General features: G+C 47.7%; 1 protein-coding gene across 4 annotated transcripts in view; it reads right to left on the reverse strand.

The window, feature by feature from the left end:
• GALNT6 (polypeptide N-acetylgalactosaminyltransferase 6) overlaps positions 1–21,407 on the reverse strand; it is a 32,945-nt gene that overhangs the window by 1,932 nt on the left and 9,606 nt on the right. For all 4 annotated transcript variants that reach the window (XM_077110717.1, XM_077110718.1, XM_077110716.1 and 1 more), the window contains 9 exons: positions 20,106–20,686; positions 18,419–18,591; positions 10,600–10,749; positions 9,313–9,547; positions 5,940–6,057; positions 3,369–3,569; positions 2,691–2,822; positions 1,907–2,008; positions 752–904 (listed from right to left, as the gene is read on the reverse strand). In XM_077110717.1, the coding sequence (XP_076966832.1) occupies positions 752–904; positions 1,907–2,008; positions 2,691–2,822; positions 3,369–3,569; positions 5,940–6,057; positions 9,313–9,547; positions 10,600–10,749; positions 18,419–18,591; positions 20,106–20,596 (1,755 nt within the window). In that variant the 5' untranslated portion in view covers positions 20,597–20,686. The remainder of the gene's footprint in view (positions 1–751; positions 905–1,906; positions 2,009–2,690; positions 2,823–3,368; positions 3,570–5,939; positions 6,058–9,312; positions 9,548–10,599; positions 10,750–18,418; positions 18,592–20,105; positions 20,687–21,407) is intronic.

A 21,407-nucleotide genomic window follows, 5' to 3' on the forward strand; every position in this document is an offset into this window, starting at 1 on the left:
GAGAAAGGCAGGAAGATGGGCTAACTGAAAAAGACTTTCAGGCTCCCTTTCCCTCCCAGTGGCCAGACTCAAAGATCTGAGGCCGCTGCTCCCCCACCCCCATCCTGCACTCTGCAGTCCCAAAGTTAGGGTCCCCTTTTCCTAAGCCTGGGATTGGAGTTGAGGCTGAGTGTGGAGACTCACTGGGGATGCTGGCTTAGGCCTCATATTGTGGAAGTTATATTACGTATCCTGAGATAATGGACGTAATAGAAAGATGCTGTGTTTTCAAGTCAGAAGTAGCTAGGTCTGAATCCCAGCCCTGCCATTTGCTAGTTTTCGGTCTTGGGTCAGTCACAAACTTGCTGAGCTTATCTATAGAAATGGGGACACCACATACCTGGGAAGAGGTCTCTGAAAGTGTAACTAAGCCAGTGTATGTGAGTGCCTAGCTTTGCGCCTGGCACACAGAGGGTAGGGAGGAACCACGAGTGATTCTTTACCTTGTTTACTTGAAGCTTAAAAATGCATGAGCCACAGCAGAGCTGGCTATGGGCCATAATCCTTAACCCTATCTTCATGTTCACAGGACCATGCATCACTTAAGGTCACTTAGCCCCTGGGAAACTTGCTTGTGCCCAAGTTCACACTTTCCACAGTGTCCTGAACCATTCCATAGCATCTCAGGCAGAAGATGCAGAAAATAAGGAGGGGGGTAGGGCAAAAATGGCTTCAGGCCCTTGATCCTGAGCTTTCTGGGAAGCTGACTCACCTGGGTCAATTCCCATTCCTCGTCCTTGGGTACCTGGCTATTTTTGCCAGTGAAGTGGCAGCTCCTAATGCCCACAGCGCTAGCGTTGGCGTGTAGACACAATTGCTTTACAATGTTGTGGCGAATGTCCTTCTGGAGTGTGTACTCAAAATACTGGAAGTCAAGACAAGAAGAGGTCCTGAGGGACAGGTAGAGAGTTTTGCCTACACCTTCCAAAGCCACCTGCTCTAGCTAAGGCCAACCATGGCATGGCCTCTGGGGAGGAAGGTGAGCAGGCAAGTCTATGCCCAGATCCTGTGATTTATGTGCCATCCTCATGATTTTTTACCATATCTGAGAAACACTGGAATAGTTAGTTAATATATTTTCTTTATATTACTTAAATTTAAAATTCAACAGCATAATTTCAAGCAATATCTGTGAAATCATTTGTTTAATATACTAGCTCTATTTTTGCTACTAGATACCTGCTTTAGAATGACTTGATCTCATTTATATATGCAGACAGGCTATCCAGTGTCCATACCATCCCTTTTATTGCTTCAGCTCTCTTTTAAGCACCTTTTACTTACTAGACACCAGACATTCAGGGTGGACTGAAGGACTGGGGATAGGGAGGTTACTAGTTATCCCTCAAGGAAGGGCTGGGGCATTATAAGGCCTGGGGTAAATTTCTGAAATGCTAAGTAACTATGAAATGGTAAGTAGGTGGTATTTGGACATCACTGCTGGGTGACAGGAAAAGATAGGAGCTTGTGGGCAAGGGAGGCATGAAGATAGAAGGTAAGTGTAAATAAAGGAAAGCTCTCAAAATTTTTCCATATTTATCCCAAAATATCACTCAGCAGCCAGCATTCTCCAGGAAGCCTTCCCTGATTAACAGTCTTCTCCTACCATCCCCTGTCTAGTACCCAACACTGATGCCCAGTGCTCTTTCTAGATGTCCCTAGTTCAGCTCGTCCTCTCTGTCATATATTCCCCTTAGATCGGAAGATTCCTGAGGGCAGAGATGCTATCTCCTCTTCCCTCTGGATCTTCTCCTATCCCAGTCCTCAGGAAATGACTACTTAAGGTGAAGAAGGGGACCTGTGGAGAGATGGATCCACCAGAGACAGACTTCTCTTGGGCCTGCCTTGGTATAGCTGGGTGGTGTACCTGGTTGCCACCAAGGCCGTGGCAGGTGTACATGATGAGGGGCTTCCGTCCTAGGTTGTTCTCACCCACATCCAGGCATTTATTGATCCCAAGGTTCTTGATCTGCAAACAGAGTAGAGGGCAGTGAGGGGAACCAGGATAGCACAGTCTGGAGTTTCCTAGTTTGTGTGGTGGGGCCTAACTGAACACATTTGCATGGCTAGATTTCCCTTCTGATTTTTCTCCTCTGCTCATCCTCTGTCCTCATTAACACAGATGCCTGGATTAATAGTTGAGTGAGGTGCAGAGCCCCAGAGACTAGGCAAGGGCAGGACTAGAACCCTCTGTGGAGCAGATGGGCAGGCTCCCAGGATGCCACATCCCTGGGAAAAGCCCTCAGCACGTGGGAGTTTCCCTATGAGTAGTGGTTCCCAAAGTATGATCCCCAGATCATCAGCATCACCTGGGAACCTGTTAGAAAGACAAAGTTTCAGGCCCTTCCACAGTCCTACCGAATGAGAAATTCTGGGGGTAGGGTCCAGTGATATGTGTTTTATAAGCCTTTCTGATAATTCTTTTGCATGCTAATTGTTTTGGGGAACTACTGCTTAGGAGTTGTTCTTCCTTAATAAGATTTTTAGCTATCTCTAGCAGTCCCAAAGTGGCCTCTCAACGTTCTTCCTGGATAAAGGAGTATGAAGGGTAAAACTCAATTCTTGTTCATCATCCATTTGTGGAATAAGTGCTCCTGAACTTCTCCATGGGTGCTGTGATGATGGTAGGCAGGTTGGTTTTCAAGACTCACGGCTCCAAAGTAGGTGGGATTCAGGTCAGGGACAAACATCTCTGGGTAAATGTTATGCAGGTACCAGGAAAAGTTGTGACAGTGTAGTTTTTCCTTTAGCTGCAGTCGTTCGGAAATGTCACCGAAGGATTTCTGTCAATGAGGAAAGGGTCAGTCTCACTACCTTTTGACCTTCCTGTCAGGGCTAAAACAGCTCAGACAGCAAGGAGTTCCTAGGGCCACTTTCCCCCAAATGGATCTCATGCATTCCTGCTCAGGACCTGTTGGGGCTATTGCCTCAACCTCATATCTGTCCCAAACTGCCTGCCTTGGCTTTGGGACTCCCACCCATAGCCTCCCTGGTCTCTCATCTGTGACTCCTCAGGAGTCAGTTCTCTCCAAGTTCCCAGTTTTGAGCCTCTCAAAGACATTCCTCCTGGAAGAGGTTCTTCCTCACATCTCCCAAACTCTCCCTCCTTCTCTCCTCTCTGAAAGGATGCTGGGATACTCCAGGTGGGTACAGCAAAGACTCCTCTCCTCAATTCTCCAGTCTTCAAAGTCTTTGTGCCTAGGACAACCCCTGGGCTCTAGCTCACAGAGCTCTGGTGGGTGAAGAGAGACACTAGACAGAAAAGAACCTAAAGCCCTTGGCCAGGTTTTCCTCCTCCAAATAACTCCAGAACACCCCCATTCTCTCACCTCTTGGACCATCTTTGCTGCTTCAAAATTTCTCCGGTAGAAAAGCTCCTTGTAGTCATCCATCCAGACCTCAGCTAGGCGCACTTGGTTGCGTAAAATGACATCGGTACCCTTGGGGAAAGTGTGGGGACTTTTGTTACGGAACACGTGGCCTACCACGGAGCAAGGGATGATCTCCAGTTGGCCCCCACACTGCCACACCTGCCACAAGAGAAGAGAGGATGGGACCTTCAGGGGTAGGTTGGACAGTCTCTGCCCAAATATCTCTCTTCCATTCCTAGGGTGCCAGACCCTAGGTGCAAGGACTCAGATAATGGATGTTCTTGCTCTGCCTGAATAAAAGGGCATTGACAGGCCTCCTTCCAGAGCATGACTACCAGCCTAGGGCTCTCTTGTGCTGGTCACTCTGACTTAAGCAAATGGAGATTTGTAGAGTCCTGAGGGTTACCAGCACCCACTTTAGAGATAAGACAGTTGGCTACTTTGTGTCCTTTGAGTTCTGGCCACTTGGCTTTTTGATTTGAAAATATGATTTTATCAGCTCACCAAGTGTTAATGGAAACACCAGCTCTCTCAAATCAAGACAGACTGTGACCCAAATCAGAGCATCAATGCATTGATTAATAGTGAGGAGGGTGTGCTGGTTTGAAAGGATGCATGTTCCCTAGAAAAGCCATGTTTTAATCTAAATCCCGTTTTGTAAAGGCAGAATCCCTATTCAATACTGTTACATCCCTGGAGATGTAACCCAATCAAGAGTGGTTGTTAAACTAGATTAGGGGAGATGTGTCTCCACCCATTTGGGTGGGTCTTGATTAGTTTCTGAAGTCCTATAAAAGAGGAAACATTTTGGGAGATTCAGAGAGAGATTTCTGAGAGAGCAGAGAATGACCTAGTCACAAGAAGCAGAGTCCACCAGCCAGTGACCTTTGGAGATGAAGAAGGAAAATGCCTCCATGAGATCCACGAAACAAGAAGCCAGGAGAAGAAACTAGCAGATGACGCCATGTTCCACTTGAGAGAGAAACCCTGAACTTCATTGGCCTTCTTGAACCAAGGTATCTTTCTCTGGATGCCTTAGATTGGACATTTCTATAGACTTGTTTTAATTGGGACATTTTCTCAGCCTTAGAACTGTAAATTAGGAACTTATTAAATTCCCCCTTTTTAAAAGCCATTCTATTTCTGGTATATTGGATCCTGGCCACTAGCAAACTAGAACAGAGGGCAAATGTCAGGTGGCCTGTGTTACTCACCTGAACTTTTAGCAACTAACTTTCCATAATAGAGAATGAACATCATTGATGAGCCTAGAAGCAGAACCCTGGAGTTATGGTGACTGAGCTAGTGACCCTTCTCTATGCCACAGGTCTGATTTAAGACACCCCTCCCACCTGTCTCTTCTTTTTTTAGGCATTAGATTGGGAGGTATGCCATTATTAATTTCTAGCATAGAAGAAACAGAAATACATACTCATAGTCAGAGTAATAGAGAGTATCAATTACATGCTGAAGATGTGTCAGGCACTGTGAGACAAAGCTTCTTTACTTACTAATTACCTCTCCACTGGCATAGATTTATATTAATTTCATACAGAGGAAACCCATTCTTCCTGACCTGGTTTTCCTAATCTTGAGTCCCTCAGAGTTCTGGGGCCCACCAGAATGTAGGCTGCCATCTTCTCCTATAGTTATGAAGAGTTTGCTAAGAATCGTGGTAGAACAACTCCAAAGGCTACCAGGGATGTGTCCTCTGATCTGGGAAGGGGAGTCTGATTTTTCCAGAAGTACAGTGACTGGTGTTGGGGATTGAATCATGTCCCCCACATAGAACACGTTTAGGTGCCAATCCCCAGTCCTGTGGGTTTGAACCCATTTGTAAAGAAGACTTTTGAAGATATTATCAGTTAAGGCGTGCCTACACTGAATGAGAGTGGGCCTTAATCCCATATGCAGTCCTTCTAAGCAAAGGAAGTTGGACAAGGAGAGAAGAAGCCACAGGAAGCAGCCAGAAGTTGGTAGTCAACAGAACCCAGGAAAGAAAGGAGAAAGTGCCACCATGGAAATTGTCATGTGATGGAAAAGCCAAGGAATCCCGAAGACAGCTGGTCAGCCAGAAGATACCAACTCTAGGAGGAAGCAAGCCTTCTAGCCTTTAAAACTATGAGCCAATAAATTCCTGTTGTTAGGCTAGCCTATTGTTGGTACTTGTTTTAGCAGCTAGGAAACAAAAAAGATTGGTTATTGAGTTGCTTCTACCTTCACCCTAAATGTTTCCCACAGATAGCATAAAAGATGTCACTAGTCCCTAGATATCCAGTCCCTAGTACCCCTTCTCTCTGAGGAATTCTGCCCAGTAATGTTTCAAGTTGTCCAATCTGATTCCCAAAGACCAAGTACCATGGACAGGGAGGGAAGGAGCACAGGAAAGGTGGGGTCATGATAGGAAAACAGCCACTATTTCACACTCAGTTTCAGATGACTTCCCTGAGGCTGCTGCTACCTGAGAAACAGGTTCTCAGGTTATTCCCTGGGTGGTTGCGTCCCCCGTGAAACCCTCTTCACTCTCACCCGGAAGGACATTTCCACGTTCTCCCCTCCCCAGATCTCCATCTGATTATCATAGGTACCGATGTGCTCAAAGTAGGACTTGGAGATGGAGAAGAGGCCACCAGCAAACGTCGGGGATCTGGAGAGACAGAGGGAGAAGCATGTGCATCTTCTGGGTGGGAAGGAGTAGGAGCCTGTGGTGGAACCCCTGTTTGTGGTCCTACCTTCCCACCTCTATTCCTCTTTCCCAGCATGTACAGCCCCCTTCCACTAGCTTTCTCATTTGTTTAGCAAACATTTATTGAGCATTTACTGTGTCCTCTTCCTCTTCTAGGGCCAGGATAAGGAGAGATGTAATTATCACCACTCTCTTCAAAAAGGCACTCATTCATTCTTTCAATCAAGAATGTATTAAACACCAGTCATCAGGGGCTGGGCTACATGTTGGGCAAACAAAGCTGAAAAAGATACATATCCCATTCTCTGAGAGCTCAGTCTAGAAGCAGAGGGAAAAGCTACCACAGTTTGTTTATTGGCAGCAAAGTGCTTGCAACATAGTACTTAGTTATTGGAAACTGCATGAAATTGTTTTTGGAAATAGGCAGGATGCAAACCATGAGTGAACAAATATTACCGGCTAGGCTGGTCCCATTCTGTTTTAGGGTCCCTGGCTCTGCGAGGATTATAAAGCCTCAGTGTTAGTAGAATCCTAGCCCTTGTGCTTAATACTGCCTAAGAAACTTGAGCTTTGAGGAGAAACTGCCAACTGCTTTCAACAGGGGAAACTGTTAACAGGTGTTCCTGGGACTAGGCTGGGGAGTCGGAGCAAATTCGACCTGGGACTAAAAGGAACATTTAGGAGGTTACAAAAAGATTCTGGCTTCAGACCAAGGAAGGGAGGCATAGACCCGAGTTATGAAAATTGATAAAGATATCTCATTCCGGGCAAGCCATGGTGGCTCAGCAGGTAAGAATGCTTGACTGCCATGCCCGAGGACCCGGGTTCGATTCCCAGTGCCTGCCCATGTAAAAAAAAAAAAAGATATCTCATTCCTAGAATTTACATATTAAACTCCTCATGGGGTGGCTGAGCTAAGGGTGAGGGCATCCAATTGGACAAGGGAAAGCAGGGGGTGGCCATGGGGAGCTATGGAATCCTTAGCTGTTGACTTCTGTGCCTGGGCTAGGCTGGTTTGGATAGGGCTTTGCTGCCCTCAGTGGGTGGCTTCATGTGGTACAACCGAGCAGGAAGACGCTGAATCTTTTCAATAACCCCAAACCAATCAAGGCACCTCAAATACAGCGAGGGCTCAATCAGTGTTCACTGGACTCATCCATTGAGGGGATCTCCCTAGGAGCTTGACCTTGGTGGTATCCTGTGGCTGCTTCTATCATCTTGAAGTTGATTATACATTGGTTCCTGTAGTCACTTTCTGGAAGGAATTTCAGTCGGGAAACTCTCATGCTCAGGTTGGCCTCCTGTCACAGGTTCTGGGCTGTCCCAGGGGTTCTAAACCAGCCCAAGCAGAGTCCAGAGAGGCTCAGTCCTACAACCAGATGAGTGCTTTGGAGGTTGCCAGCTTCTTCTGGAGAGTTCCCCACATCTGGGCCTGCCTCTTGCCTTTGAGGTGTCTGGGTACTTTCAAGGGTAGAGCCCAGCCAAGAAGTCACTGACAAATTCACTCTGAGGATAAACCCCATGTGGGGAACGTCACTGAAGACCCACAACGGGCAGGCAATTTCTGGCAAACGCCCTGGGATTTCCTGGCTTACCTCCAGGGATTCTCTGTGTCCTCTACCACCCCCATTAGCCTCTGATTAGCTTTGAAAGTATGGAGTGGGGTGGTCCTCCAGCAGGCCTCTGGATGGGGTTCTAGGCAAAGTGCCTTGGGCAAGTCATACATGGTACCATGGTACCAGGGCATTTGGACTGGGGTACAAATCCCTGCTTCAAACACTGGAGTTTTGTCTTCCAGCTGGTGTGGTCCTCGGGCATCAGAATGGGGGACATCAATAATGGCTGGGGGCCAGGTGCCCTTTCTCTGACTGTGTCAGTGTGTACTTGGCCTCGGCTGAAGGGGATTTGCTGCTGTCTGTACACACCAAACAAAAGGCATTTATGAAACCAGTGGAGGGCCAGTAGGGAGTTCCCATTTCCTTCCTCTCCCCTCCCTTTTCCCCTTCTTTTGCTTCTTCTCCTCCAGATGGAGACAGATCAGTGGCTGCTCAGGATCCATGGATTCTTCCATGTGGTACCTGCCCAGGCCCTATCTACCAAGAGTCTGGGCAACATCTAGGATTCTGGACACATGGAGGGGAAGAACGCCAACCCTCTCCTCCTTTCAAACCTTCCCTCTTACCTCAGGCCACTGTATCCTCAACTCCCCTTCTCTCAACCCCTGATGTATATTCAGTTGATCCTTAAGTTTCCTGGCCAGTAGATGAAAACAATGGCACAGATAATCTAAAAACCAAAGAACACTCTTAACAGTCACTCCCAACTCAGTCTGGCTGAGACAACTGTTAGAATAAACCTGTGGTCTCTGTTAACACCCACAAACAATCTGGAGAGGGAAAAGCAGGTTGGGTGTATGAGGGGAATGGAACCCTGTTGACTGCAAACCTTGGATAAACCCTCTAGTATCCATGCTATCAATCAGGGGTTGGCAAACTAGGGGTTCCAACCCCACAGCCTAATTATGTATGATTCTGGAACTAATCATGGTTTTTACATTTTTAAAGGGTTATAACAAACAAACAAAGAAACCAAAAAGAAGGAGAGGAAGATGAAACAAGAATATATAACAGACCTATGTGGCTTGCAAAGCCTAAAACATTTACTCCCTGGCTCTTTATAGAAAAAGTTCAGGGCAACTGCAACAAACAGCAGACTGCAGGACACTTATCTATCTTCTTTTCATATGTTCTTAGCTTTTTCAAAAACAGTATCCTGGGAATATATTCCACCCCTTTCCAGTACAGTGGCTACTCATCAGTGTCCTCCACCCACCCTCTCTCAGTCCCTCAGTAAGTACCAGCCATGTCCTCATATGTGCAGGGAGGAATAAAGGAGGGAGGAATAAAGGAGGTAAAGTTCTTAACCCAGGGCTTGGCACACAATAAGTGGAAGTTGTATGGGGTGAGGCAGTATGGTGTCATGGTTAGGAGCACGGGCTTTATCTTAGGCCAATCATTTATCACTATGAACCTCAGTCTTCTCATCTGTAAAACAAACAAATCATAGTACCTACCTCATAGGGAGTGAGGATTAAATAATGTATCTCAAATGCTTGGTAAAGCACCTAATAAATGCTGATGTGGCCTGGGTACCTGGAACTGGGTGGGACTGGGGTCGTGGAGACCAGGAGGGAGCTCGCCAGGCTGTGGTTCTTACTTGATGGAGTAGGTCTCATCCTTGCGCCTCTGTTTCTCATGTTGAGGTAGAGTCTCCCAACCGAAGGTCAGGCTCCAGTCAAAGTTGCCACGGCTATGAACTTTGCCCTTCTGCACGGGCTTAGCGAACTCGAAAGTGTTTAAGTCGATGGTGACAATGTCTGGGCTCACCACTACTGTCTCATCCTCAGTGATGCGAGCCAGGAGGGGCTCCAGCCAGCCGTGGAAGCACTCACCTGCAGGTCCATGCAAGGAGGTGGCCGTCAGGGTCTGGCCCAGAGCTGAGCCCACACCCTACCCCTGAGGGGAGAACCAGAAGGACAAAAGGACCCTCCACCCACTCCTGGTTATATACAGAGAGGAACACAGACAAGTGCCATAATGGGATTTCTTGAGACCCCATCTCTACCACCCACCAGCAGCCTTGGAGGAGAGGATGGAGGTCTAAGAATCAGCTCAGAAAAGGAAGGTAGTCAACTTGAGTGAAGCAAAAGCACAGGGAAGGCCCTGGATGGGTGTCTTCAGGGTCTCCAGCCTTTTCACTGCATCAGTCCTCACCACCCAAGTGTCCATTTCAGAAATAGGTGCTCCTTCTCTGAGGGGTACTGGCAGCTTAAGCTTAACTCTAATTGTAGAATAAGAACTCCTTTCATTTGCTGAGAACTTTAGATTCTCAATGACCTTTTGCATATATTACTTTATTCCGCCCTTGGAGTAATAATTGTTAGGTGAGTAGGGCTGGTATCCTTGTTCCCAAATGAGGAGACTGAGGCTCAGTCAGTGGAAGAGCCAGAACACAACCCACCCCAGGCCTTCCATCTTCAAGTCTAGAGCACTTTTAGGGAATGATGGTCTTCACCTGACAATGGTGGGGAGGTGTTTTGGTTTGGGGCAGAGGTGTTTGGTTTTTGTCCTGGCACCTTGCGGTCCTACCAGAAAGTTCCAGGCAAGCCAGTTCCCAGTAGTGACGGAAGATCTGTCTGAGGGGCTGAGCTCAGAATGGGGTAAGGAAGTACACGTGTGAACGAGTATCTGGACCTGAAGTCCACTTCCTGTGATGTTTGTGCCTCCTGATAAAACAATTTCAGGGCTGATGATGAGAAAGGGCTGAGAGAGGCTGGGGGGGTCCCAGGCCTCTTGGACTCCTGGAATACTACAGGAGGGGGAACTTGGCAATGCCATGATCCCAGCTCTGTTTTCTCCCAGGGAGGAAGCTGAGGTCCAGAGAGGGGAGAGATCAGATCACTCCCAGGCCTTCTGGTTGCCAGGCCGACACCCTTTTACTCACAGTGGGCATCCAGGAAAGTGAGCACTTCTGCCTGAGCCACGCTGGCCCCCAGCAGTCGGGCAGTGATTAACCCCTTCCGCTCCACCTGCCGCATCACCCTCACGATCTGCAGCTGCTTCACATACTGGTCCAGCCGCTCCTTTAAGTACTCTGGAAGGGACAGTGTCATTGTTGCCAGCTCAACACTTTGTTGCAAACGTAATCCCCAGTAGGCCCCAAGCCCAGATGCTCCTGGGCCTCTGGCAGGCCTCCATTTTAGCCCTCTGGATACCTACTGCAAGCAGCAGGTCCACAAAAGGAAGGTGGGGGAAGTGAGTGGAAAGAGAAGCATGGGGAGAGGAAGAATGAAGCCCTGCGTGGCACGCCCACCTGGCCACCTCAAGTCACTTGCTCTGATATTACATCGACTCTGCAGAGCCGGATTCTGTGCCTATTTATCCAGCACCTTCTCTATCATTCACAACAGGATCTCAGAGCTACGCTTCTCTGTCCTCAGATCAAACAGAAACCTCTGCCAAAGGCCCTCCTAAGCCTCTCTTGGTAACCCCACCCTCTCAGCCACCGTTTTTCAGAGCTGCGACTCCAGCTGCCTCCCCTCCGCATCCGGGAACACAGCTGCTCTTTTTCAGTGTCTATGATTCCCCATCTCACAAGTTCCCGAGAGCAAGTTTGACAGGTAGAGCACAGATAAATTTTGATTTCTCGCTTGCTGGATGAGCAGCAGGAAGCCTAACTCGAATCTTCTTTACTGCCTCTGCATATGAAATTCCCTAAGAAGGTGAAAATATAGCTTTTTAATTAAATTGAAAAAACCAACCAACCAACCAATCATGTAGCATGTGCCTACCAAGGGTCAGATACAGTGCTAGGGACTAGGGACAACCCAGTCCATGTGGTCACTGTCCTAAAGGTGCACTGCCCGGGGGCAAGTGATCACAGGGCAGGTGATCAGTGACCTGTCAGTGACAGTGCAGGGCTGGGGTGCCCAGGAAGGGAAAGCATCCTGAATTTGAGATAGAAAGACTTTTTGAAGGGAAGGGTATCTCTCCTGAGACTTCCAGCTCCTTTGAGTTGGGGCTTATTTCCCAATCGTGTCTGAAATTCTCAGGGCATAAAAAGTACGATCCTTCTTGAAATAGATACCAATCATATGTTTTATTCACTGCCATTTGGGTTTATCCATGCCCCTATTCTGTTTCTGAGAGCAGAGTGGAGCTGGCTGCACTTTCAGAGGTGGAGGATAGATGAGTGTCCTTTCCCTACTGGGCTATGGGATCAGCCCTCTGCTGAAGGTCTGCTTTGAGCAAGGGTCCTGAAGTCAGCGTAGTGCGTTGTGGTCACACAGGTACATACAGTCTTGAGCACCTACTATGTGCCAGACACTGAACTTGGGGCTTCCATGTTTACTTTTTAATTTAATCTTCTCTATGAAGTTACCAACTCTATGAAATAGGGAATACTGTCCCCAACTTTTATAGATGGGAACCATAAGTCTCAAAGTGGTATGCCCAGGGTCACAGAAAGTGCAAAAAGCAGCAGCAGGATCCTACCTAGTCTGTGTCTGAGGGCTGCCCAACTCCACCCTCCAGGAGACGCGAGGCCACTAGGACACTAAGCAAGTATGCAATGTCCATGGGTCTCAAGGTGGCCTCTGCAGCCTCCCTCATCATCCAGGGCCTCAGCCACTTCTCCACATGTGGGACCTCAGGAGGGAGAGGGAGAGAAAGAGACTTGGTCACCCTGCTCCTCTTTAGCAGCCCTGGTCACTGCCCGGGAGAGAGGATGCTGAGGGAAGGAAATATTGCCCAATTTGGGAACTTGAAGTCTTTCTTCATTTCTTCTTTTTCTCTTCTTCTCGATGGATGGGCATTCCTGCCATGGTACCGATTTATGAATGAGTAATCTGGGCAGTTATCTGGGAAGGGGGCTAGATTTCACTCCAGGAATGAGGCCTCTTGTCTCTAGGTGCCAGGACCTCATGACACAAAATTAGCCTCATGTAGCAGCTCCAACCTGTTTAGCAACTCATTCTGTTGCTAAAGGCCTGCCCAGGTACCTGGGCAGGGAGGGGCCTGGTTTGGCTCCTGCCCTCTGGGAAGTCCCAGCATAATCTAACAGTAGCCCCATGGGCTGGCCCTCACAGGAAGGGGAGAAGAACTCTGATCAGGAAACCCACCTACTCAGTGTGGCTGAGAATTTACTTAACTGTGCTCACAGGAAGTTTATGGTGGAAGAGATAACCCAGAACAAAACATCACAGGAAGTGGGTTTTGTGGTAAGAGGCTGCAAAGCACTGAACGATGAACCCCAGGGGGCCAGAGCTCTACCAAAAGCCTTCTCCCATGCCTTTCTTCCTGTTTTAGGTGGCTAGGTTGGACCTGAGGATTCTGGGTGCGTGAGACAGAGCTCCTCCTGGATTCTGCCCCTTCTCCCAGGCCCTTTAAGGAGACTGGGACAGCTGCAATGCCCCTCCGGTTAGTATTCCACCTGTCACTTCCCTGGACCCAGTGGACACATGACCTAGTATACCAGAGTCAAGCACGGAGACATGGATGTGTCCATCCCCCAGATGACTGTCTCCTAATTTAAGTTCGACAGTCCACCATCGCCAACCATGCTTCAATCCATGATGAGTCCACATGGTTACTGAGACCCCCAACATACATGCCTTTTCACTCAGCTCCATGGTTTGAAATACCATCCATATGCGATGGCTCCTAAGTCTCTCTTCCTGGCCTTGCCATCTTCACTTGGATATCAAACAGAACTGCAAACCCAACATAAACCCAACATATGCTCAATACTAGAACTTCCAATTTACCCCCCAAATCTGCCCTTTCCCCAGTCTCCGCCATGTCTGTCCATGGTACCAGCATCCCTCCAGCTTCTTTAACCTAGGAGTCTCATTGGTTTGTCCCCTCTTCTCACACCCCCCATTAGTCTACCGGCAAGTCCTGCCAGCTTTCTGTAACCATTCCTGTGCTCACTCCAGTGATAGCATCTTAACGGGTCTTCTGGCTTTTATTGTATGCCACTCCACCCAATCTATCGTTGACATGCAGCCAGAGTAGTTTTTTTTTAAAACTAGGAACCAGATCATGTCACTCCAGTGGTTTAAAATTGCATGTGAAAACAAACCCAAACACTGACCATCACATAAAAGTCTCTATGAGTCAGTTCCACTCACCTCTCAACTCATTTTGCATCAGTGTTCTCTCTGCTTCCTTGCTCACTCCAGCCACACTAGCCTTCTTTCTACCTCATCAATGCACCGAGACCTCAGGGACTTTGCATTTGTGGTTCCCTTTGCTCAAGAAACACTCAGCGTAGTCTTCCCTGGCCGCCCTGACTAAAAGAGCTTCCTAATTGCTCACTATCCCATCATCCTACATTCTTTTCCCTTTTTTGCCCCCAAGTTAATATCTTCACAGCATTTATTACTATTTGAAGTGATTTTTTGCTTCTTCCCCACACCAAAAAATTAAGCTTCCAGAGATAGAAACCTTGCCTGACCTGTTCACTGCTCTATCCCCAGGGCCTGGCACAGGGCCTCATGCCCAGTAGGTGACCACTAAATACTCATTAAGCAAATCAAGGCACTCTTGTCTTTACTCACACATTTTGGGCTTGACTGTTGAAAATTCTAGAAAAGGAAAGAACAAAACCTTTTCTTGTGGGGAGGACTTCCCCTCTCATTTTTCCTGTTTTGCATTCTTGTTTTTATTCTACTTTTCTACCACCCATGTTCTATCCAACCTCAAATCCAATTGCAATTGGGGCATTTTTTCTTGATTTATACCTTAGGAAAGAGAAAGGGAAAAATCAACAAGCACAATACCCTCTGGGAGCTGTTACTGGGTTGAATAGAGTCCCCCAAATTCATGACCACCTGGAACTCAGAAGGTGACTTTATCTGCAGATGGCAATTAGTTAAGATGAGGTCATACTGAATTAGGGTGGGTCCCAAACCCAATGTGACCAGCGTCCTTATAGAAAGAGGAGATAGACAGACACACACAGGGAAGAAGGGCATGTGGCAATGGAAGCAGAGAGTGGCATTAAGCCAAGCACTGCCAAGGATGCCAGCCACCACCAGAAAACTATTAAGAGGCAAGCAGGGATACCCCCTAGAGCCTTCAGAGGGAGTGTGGCCAAGGAAAATTTGATTTCAGACTTCTAGCCTCTAATACTGTGTGAGAATAAAGTTCTCTTGTTTTGTGGTAACTTGTTATCATAGCCCTTAGTAGACTAATAAAGCAATATTCTATACCCTCTGCCCAGGTAGAACATTTGGATTCAGGGCCCTATTTCTAATCCAAATCAAGTCTCACCATCCAACACATTCCACCTTCAGATGTAAGGAACACACTGGCAGACAAAACTTACATGTGGGAATGGGAGAATTTCTTCACAGAGAGAAATGGAAGAAAATACTGAAAAGGAAACGGTCTCAGAGAATCCAGGATACAGGATTGATAAAACAAGCACAGAAGGGATAGAGGGATTTTAGCTGTTGGGATAGACACTGGAAGCTGTGATTCAACTAAAATCAGAGTCTTTGAACAATTCCTGACTTACATTACTGACCCTCTCAGTTCAGAAGGCCAGAGAGGAGCTGCCAGTCAGTTCAATTCTGACCAGCACAGGGATGTGGGAAGTGGGAGAAATCTTGGGTGAATATTGTCTTCCCCATGGGTTTCACACAGTGCCTTTCCAGACTTCAGGGCTGCCCCTTCTCTCTTTCCTTTCTACTGGTGATCCTTCTAACTTTCCTTCCTACAGCACACCCTCCCCAGCCAACCCCACCACCTCACGCTCCCTCTATCCAGGAGGAACTTGCTCACTAAGGGTTTATTTATTTATCTCTGAGTCCCGGTAAGTGTCTCATTTCCTCCATACAATCAGCAAATCCCCACAGGAAGGAGACAAAGGGAAGGCCAGGGCTTCTGACACAGGGATTCCCTGCTTGGAGCATGAAGTCCTAACAGACCAGGGGGCCTGTTTTCAGGAGTGTGCCAGACCAGGGCTGAACCCAGGCTGCTGACCCAGTCACTCAGGAGAGAAATCTTTGCCCCAGTTTGAATTTGAGGTAGGAAAGAAAATATTTCCCAGCCCAACCCTGGGCCTTCTCTCCCCCACTGTCAAATTCTATGACTCATGGTCATAGAGCTGCTGCTAGGTGCCTGAATAGGAGGACAGAGAGCACAGACATTGTATTTCACCAGAGACACAGCCCTCGTTGTGTGTGTAATAAAAACCAGTTAATCTGATCAATAGTCAAATGTGTGGGAAATTTTATCCTGGTGTGGACTGCAGAGATTTCTAACCACAGAGCTGAGGTTTCCTTCCTTTCCCCACTGAACTGAACATTGCTAAAAGTATCTCCAGAGTCTTAAAACTCTCAAGGTAGGTTGTTCATCCTAGGCCCACACATTTCCCGAAATTATGTGCAAAAATGTGCGTGTGTGTACATGGTATTGCAGGCAACTGTGCACTATTGTAAAGGGGCACAGCTTTTAACAGATTCTCAAAAGGGGGTCAGGATCTAGAAAGATAAGAATGACTGGTTTAGGCTTTTCAGAAAGGTGATTCGGTGATGCTGAAATTGGCTAGACCAGGCCTTGAGAGAGACTTTAGGGCAACAGAGAGACATGAGCAGAGAGAATGTGAGCACATGGTTGGCAGTCTGCCAGGGACAGGGACTTAGGAGGGGCTGTTGCCACTTCTACCCCACTGGGCACAGGTTGCTCACTCCACCCTTTAGATGCTGCCAGGCCAGCCTGGAATCACATTGCTTGTCTAGCCTGGTCAGAGGAATTGCTCAACTGGGCACTTGTACCTCATGGATTCACAAAATTCTGGGTGGCAAGTTAAAATAGTTTAGAACTCCCACCACATGTGATTCAGGGGGAAGGAGTTTCTGAGGGATGGGTGGCACAGCATTGGGGGCAGAAATGTCACAGGAAAGGTCAGTTTCAGAGGGAGGGCAGTTGATATACTGGCTTCCATTCCACACAACCATTCCATTGCTACTGAGATTCCCCGGAGGCTACTCCTAAACCCTTCCCATCTCCCCAAACTCTTTGCCCTTCCCAGAAGCCTAACCCATGCACTTCTTGTTGACCAGATCCTTCTCACTGCCTCCTTGAAACTTGCTTGTCTTTGCTTTGTCTCCCCTTCCTGAGTCCCTGAAGAAATGGCCTCAACAGGGCTTCCACTCGGCTGCTCCTTCCACCGTCTTCCCCAGCCTGAGTCCTCTTAGCATAATCTCTAATTTAGAGGGCAGGGCGGAGGTTGCTGGAAAGTGAGATGGCAGCAAGCTTCTTCTGGGGTGGACCTGGGGCCTAGGCTGGGAAGTGTGGCACAGGGGACCAACCTCAGAGGACAGCCAAGATTCTGGAGATTCCAGTCTAATGATGCATCAGCCCCACAGCTGCTTTCTTAGTTTTAGCTCTGTCATTTACTCTCAAGTGATTTTAAGTACTTCTTCTTGGTGCTTTGGGGCTTTTGCCTCTCTTCCTTCTAATTACCTTCTCTCCAAAGCTGCCATTGTTATGAAACATACCACTCTCCAACTTAAACACCTTTAATGACTCATTGCTTTCTAGACGAATACTTTTAGCATGGCATGAATGTCAATTCAACGACTTTTTAAGTTTCATTCCCTATAACAAATGCTGACCTAAGCTTCAGTCTCTCTAGATCTCTGACAGTTACACAAACACATTCATGTCTCTACGCTCTATTTATGCTGTTCTCTCTGCTGGGACTGCCCTTCATCCACACTTTTCACCCTGGACAGCTGCACTCATCCTTGAAGGCCCAACTTCAATCTGCCCCCCATTGTGCAACCACCCCAGCCATCCCAGGCAGTAGTAAAACCCCCTGGCTACGTACTCCCACAGCACACTGTTCCCATACAATGAATACAATGAAGCTAAGGCTTATGGAGTTCTTACTTGGTGCCAAGAACTATGTGGCACCTAGATTACCTCATTCATCATGCATCTTAAATCCCTCACCCACCATGTGAAGGAATCAATTGTCCTCATTTTTTGAAGTTCAGAGAGGCTAATCAATTGTCTACATTGATAGAAGAGGAAATACCAAGGTTTAGTCAGGCTAAGTGCCTCACCCAAGGACACAGAGCTAGGAAGAATTAGAGTTGGGATTTGAATTTCTAGGCGTCTGACTCTTGAGTTCATGCCCTTTCAGATCCATTAGGGATGTGTTACAGGCCATACTTCACCTTGGTAGGTTTTGTAAGCATCTGTCTGTCCTGTGAGCATTGTTAACCTTTCTAGGCAGGACCTGTCTTATTTGTCCTGGTATCCCCCATGCCAAGGTCAGTGCTACACATAGAGATGTTTAGTAGGTGTTTGAGGAATTGCTTTGAAGGGTGGGAGTTTGGTGAGCAACCTCACTTACCTATTAACATACTAGGTAGACATTTTAAGAGCAGAAGCGTGGTTTGTTGGTAAGCTACAGAGGAGAAGGCCATCCTCATCCTCTGCCTTGACCTCTCCCGGGATTTCTGAGCTGAGGTTTAGGGTTGGCAGTTCTAAGTGAGTTCTGGGAGTCCAGAGTTGTAAAGCTCTTGAAGGTATTTGGGCAAGGCCTGAGTGAAGTCCAGGCTCTAGGAATGTGGTCTCCATGTTCCCTGTCCCCACCTACCATCTTCCTGTTCCTGGAATGATGAGCTGTGATGCCAGGCAACAGGCCATGAGGTGGTGCCTGCTCTCTCAAGAGGCCCTGTTTTCCTTCCCAAGTGTGCCCATGGGAGCCCCAGTCCCCTCCTCAGGGGCCCCTCTAGCCTCACCCTCAGTGCTGGCATCATCCACCAGTATGATCTCCTTCAGTAAGATGGCAGGGGAGGTATGGAGGACACTGTACACTGTTCGCATCAGTGTGGACCAGGCCTCGTTGTGGAACACAATGATGACGCTGGTGGTGGGTAGTGGGGGGCAGCGTTTGAACTTCTGGTCAACACACCTGGAGGGATGAAAGTATAGACACAGCTCTCTAGTTCCTCAGGGGCTGCAGAGGTTTCTGTCCAAAGACTCCCCATCACCATCCTTTATGCCTATGTGCCACCAGCCCATATTACATGCCGCAGTTGGGAACACCTGGTCCTGGCCCCGGCTCACCCTGTTTTTGTCACCCTCTGAGCAGGTCCTAGCCAACCACTCCAAACCTGTCCTTCCCAGAGCTGTCTTGGTCTCCCAGCTGTAATGCCAAGGGCTTACCCCTCACCCCTCTTCTCTGTCTGCTCTTTACTCTCAAGCAAGGAGTTCCCAGGGCTGACTCAATTCTTCAGTAATATGTGTGCTACATAAAGTATAATCTATTTTGGAGGTCCCAGAGCAATAAGCTATAATGGCAAATTTTACATCTGAAAAAGGTTACTACAATTTCCATATTCAATGAGAGGAAAAGGCTCTTCTTTTTATAAGTTGATAGTTGCTTTCAAATCCTTTTTCCCATTAATTCCCTATAATTTGACACTATCACAATTTCCTGTGACCTTCTGTCTATACTCATCCATTCCAACTGCTCTGTGGCACGTGGCTACGCGGCCACCTTCTTGACACTCCATCTCTGGTGGGCGAGTAAGGGGATGAATCCTGGATCTCTGCTCATCAACAGATTCCTTGTGGACCCTACAGAGATTCCCAAACTTCTTCTATGGGCTGTCTTCACACCCAATACCTTTCTCTACCGAGGAGCTCCTGATACCTAATTCCAGAATGCTCCTTGTCTTGTATCTATAGTACTTGGTTCTAGTTTGAAGTAATCCAGGTTCATATTCCTCAGAAATCATGAATTTGGAGATGGAGGCTGCCATGTGAGAAGCAGCCAAAAAGGGTGTAACTCTTGAGTTAGGAAAGACAAAGGCTAAATCTTTAACTTAAGCACAGTGTAAACATAGCCACGGCTGCATTAGAGTGAGGTGCGTGCAGCTCAAAGATCTAAACGCTGTTCTCATTGGCCAAGATCGAAAATATAGACAGCACCAAACAAAGGCTGGAATGAAGTCCTGGCCCTGTGGTGAGGAGTGGGGATGCTCTGACCACTAGAGCTAGTACCAAGAAATACCCTCTATGCCAATACCCAGTGTTGGAGTGCCACAGTCCCTGGGGTAGGCCTCAGCAGAGGGCAAGGCCACCAAAGCTACAGCCTGGAATCAGTCCCTCCTAGTTGCCCCTGGGACAGGTCTGGTTCCAGACCCTGAGTTCCTTCCTCTGTAGCCTGCCACATTCCTAATTGTGTTTCAGTCTTCCATAGGGATCCCTGGGCCTCTGGCCTGACCATAATACTCTGGAACCCCAACCCCAAGGATCAGGGAAATTTGTTAGGGGAACAAGTGAAGGGATAGAGGAAATCCTTGTTCATATTCTAAAATCCCCTTCAACTTTTTACCTGGTCCTTGACTCTTGGCTATGGGCACACTGGCCACACCTCCAGCAGAGCCCTGACCTCACCCCAGAACTCCGTGTAACACTTACTCAGGGGGTCGGGTGTCTGGTCCCAGTGTCCTTTGTAGGGAGATGCGGTCACTGGCAAAGGCATTGAAACAGTGCTTCTTGTAACCCTTCTCCTTTTCCTGGGTCTCCAGGGGGGTCCACTCAGTCTTCTGAAATGGTTTCCCATCTGCCCCGGGACTGTTGGGATCTTGTGGTGGCCGTTCCCAGAATGGCTTCAGCTCAGCTGGGGCATAGAATCCAGGGAGGCAAGACTGGTTTGCGGAGACCACAGTCTTCTGGGGCTCCGGAGCCCTGATCTGGAGCTTGGGCATTGAATCCTTAAGGTTGTTCACGGCCTCTAGCATGAGGTCTAGGACGTGATCCTTCTGGCTCACAAGGGATTTCAGCCATGGCTTCTCTGTGGCCTGCTCCCTGCTGCTCACATCCCTTTGCAGGATGAAGAGGAAGAGCACAAAGGCACTGCCCACCATGGCCAGGCGCAGGGGCATGTGGCGTCTGCGGAGGAACCTCATTCTCCGGAACCAGTGGGGACCCTGTCTGTGTCAGCTCTGAGTGCTGGGTCCAATCCTGGAAACAGTTCAATATGTTGTAGTGGCCTCAGTCTGAGAAGAGAGGGGAAGAGAACTCAGTGCAGAGGAGTAGGTGATGGAGGTTTGGGGTTGGAGTCAAGGCTCTGTTGATGAATGGCAGCATCAACTTAGCCCAATCACTTAACTTTCCTGTGTCTAAATTTCCTTCATCCCTTAAAATGAGAAGACAGAACTCAATTTTTCTTTCCTGCCCTAAGATTCTGCCATTCATTGATCCAGAGCAACTACAACACGGAAACACTACCTGAAGAGATTTAAGTTGACACTATCACTTTGGTAAACAATGTGGCATTATCAGGTAAAATTTAAAATGTATACGCCCTATGATCCAGAAATTCCACTCCTGGTTCTATATCCCAGATAAATTCTTGCACACGTGGACCAGGAGGCATGCACGGGAATGTTTATGGCAGCACTGACTAAAATGGCAAAAACAGGGGACAACTCAAAAGTCCATGAGCAGCAGAAGGAATAAAGTGTGAACAGTCCTACAGTGATGACAAGGAATGAAATTCCACAAGGATGACCTCCATGCAACCAACAGGCCTAATGCCGAATGAAAAAACAAGTTGCAGAAAGATACATACACTATGATTCCATTTACAGAAAATGTAAAAATATGGAAAACTAAACAGTATATTATTTAGGAGTACAAATATGTGGCAAAACTATAAAGAAAACCAAAGGAATGATAAAACCAAAGTTTCTGAAAGGGGGTTTAGAAATGGGTACA

This window comes from Tamandua tetradactyla, chromosome 7, assembly GCF_023851605.1.
Source record: "Tamandua tetradactyla isolate mTamTet1 chromosome 7, mTamTet1.pri, whole genome shotgun sequence".
Taxonomy (NCBI): Eukaryota; Metazoa; Chordata; class Mammalia; order Pilosa; family Myrmecophagidae; genus Tamandua; species Tamandua tetradactyla.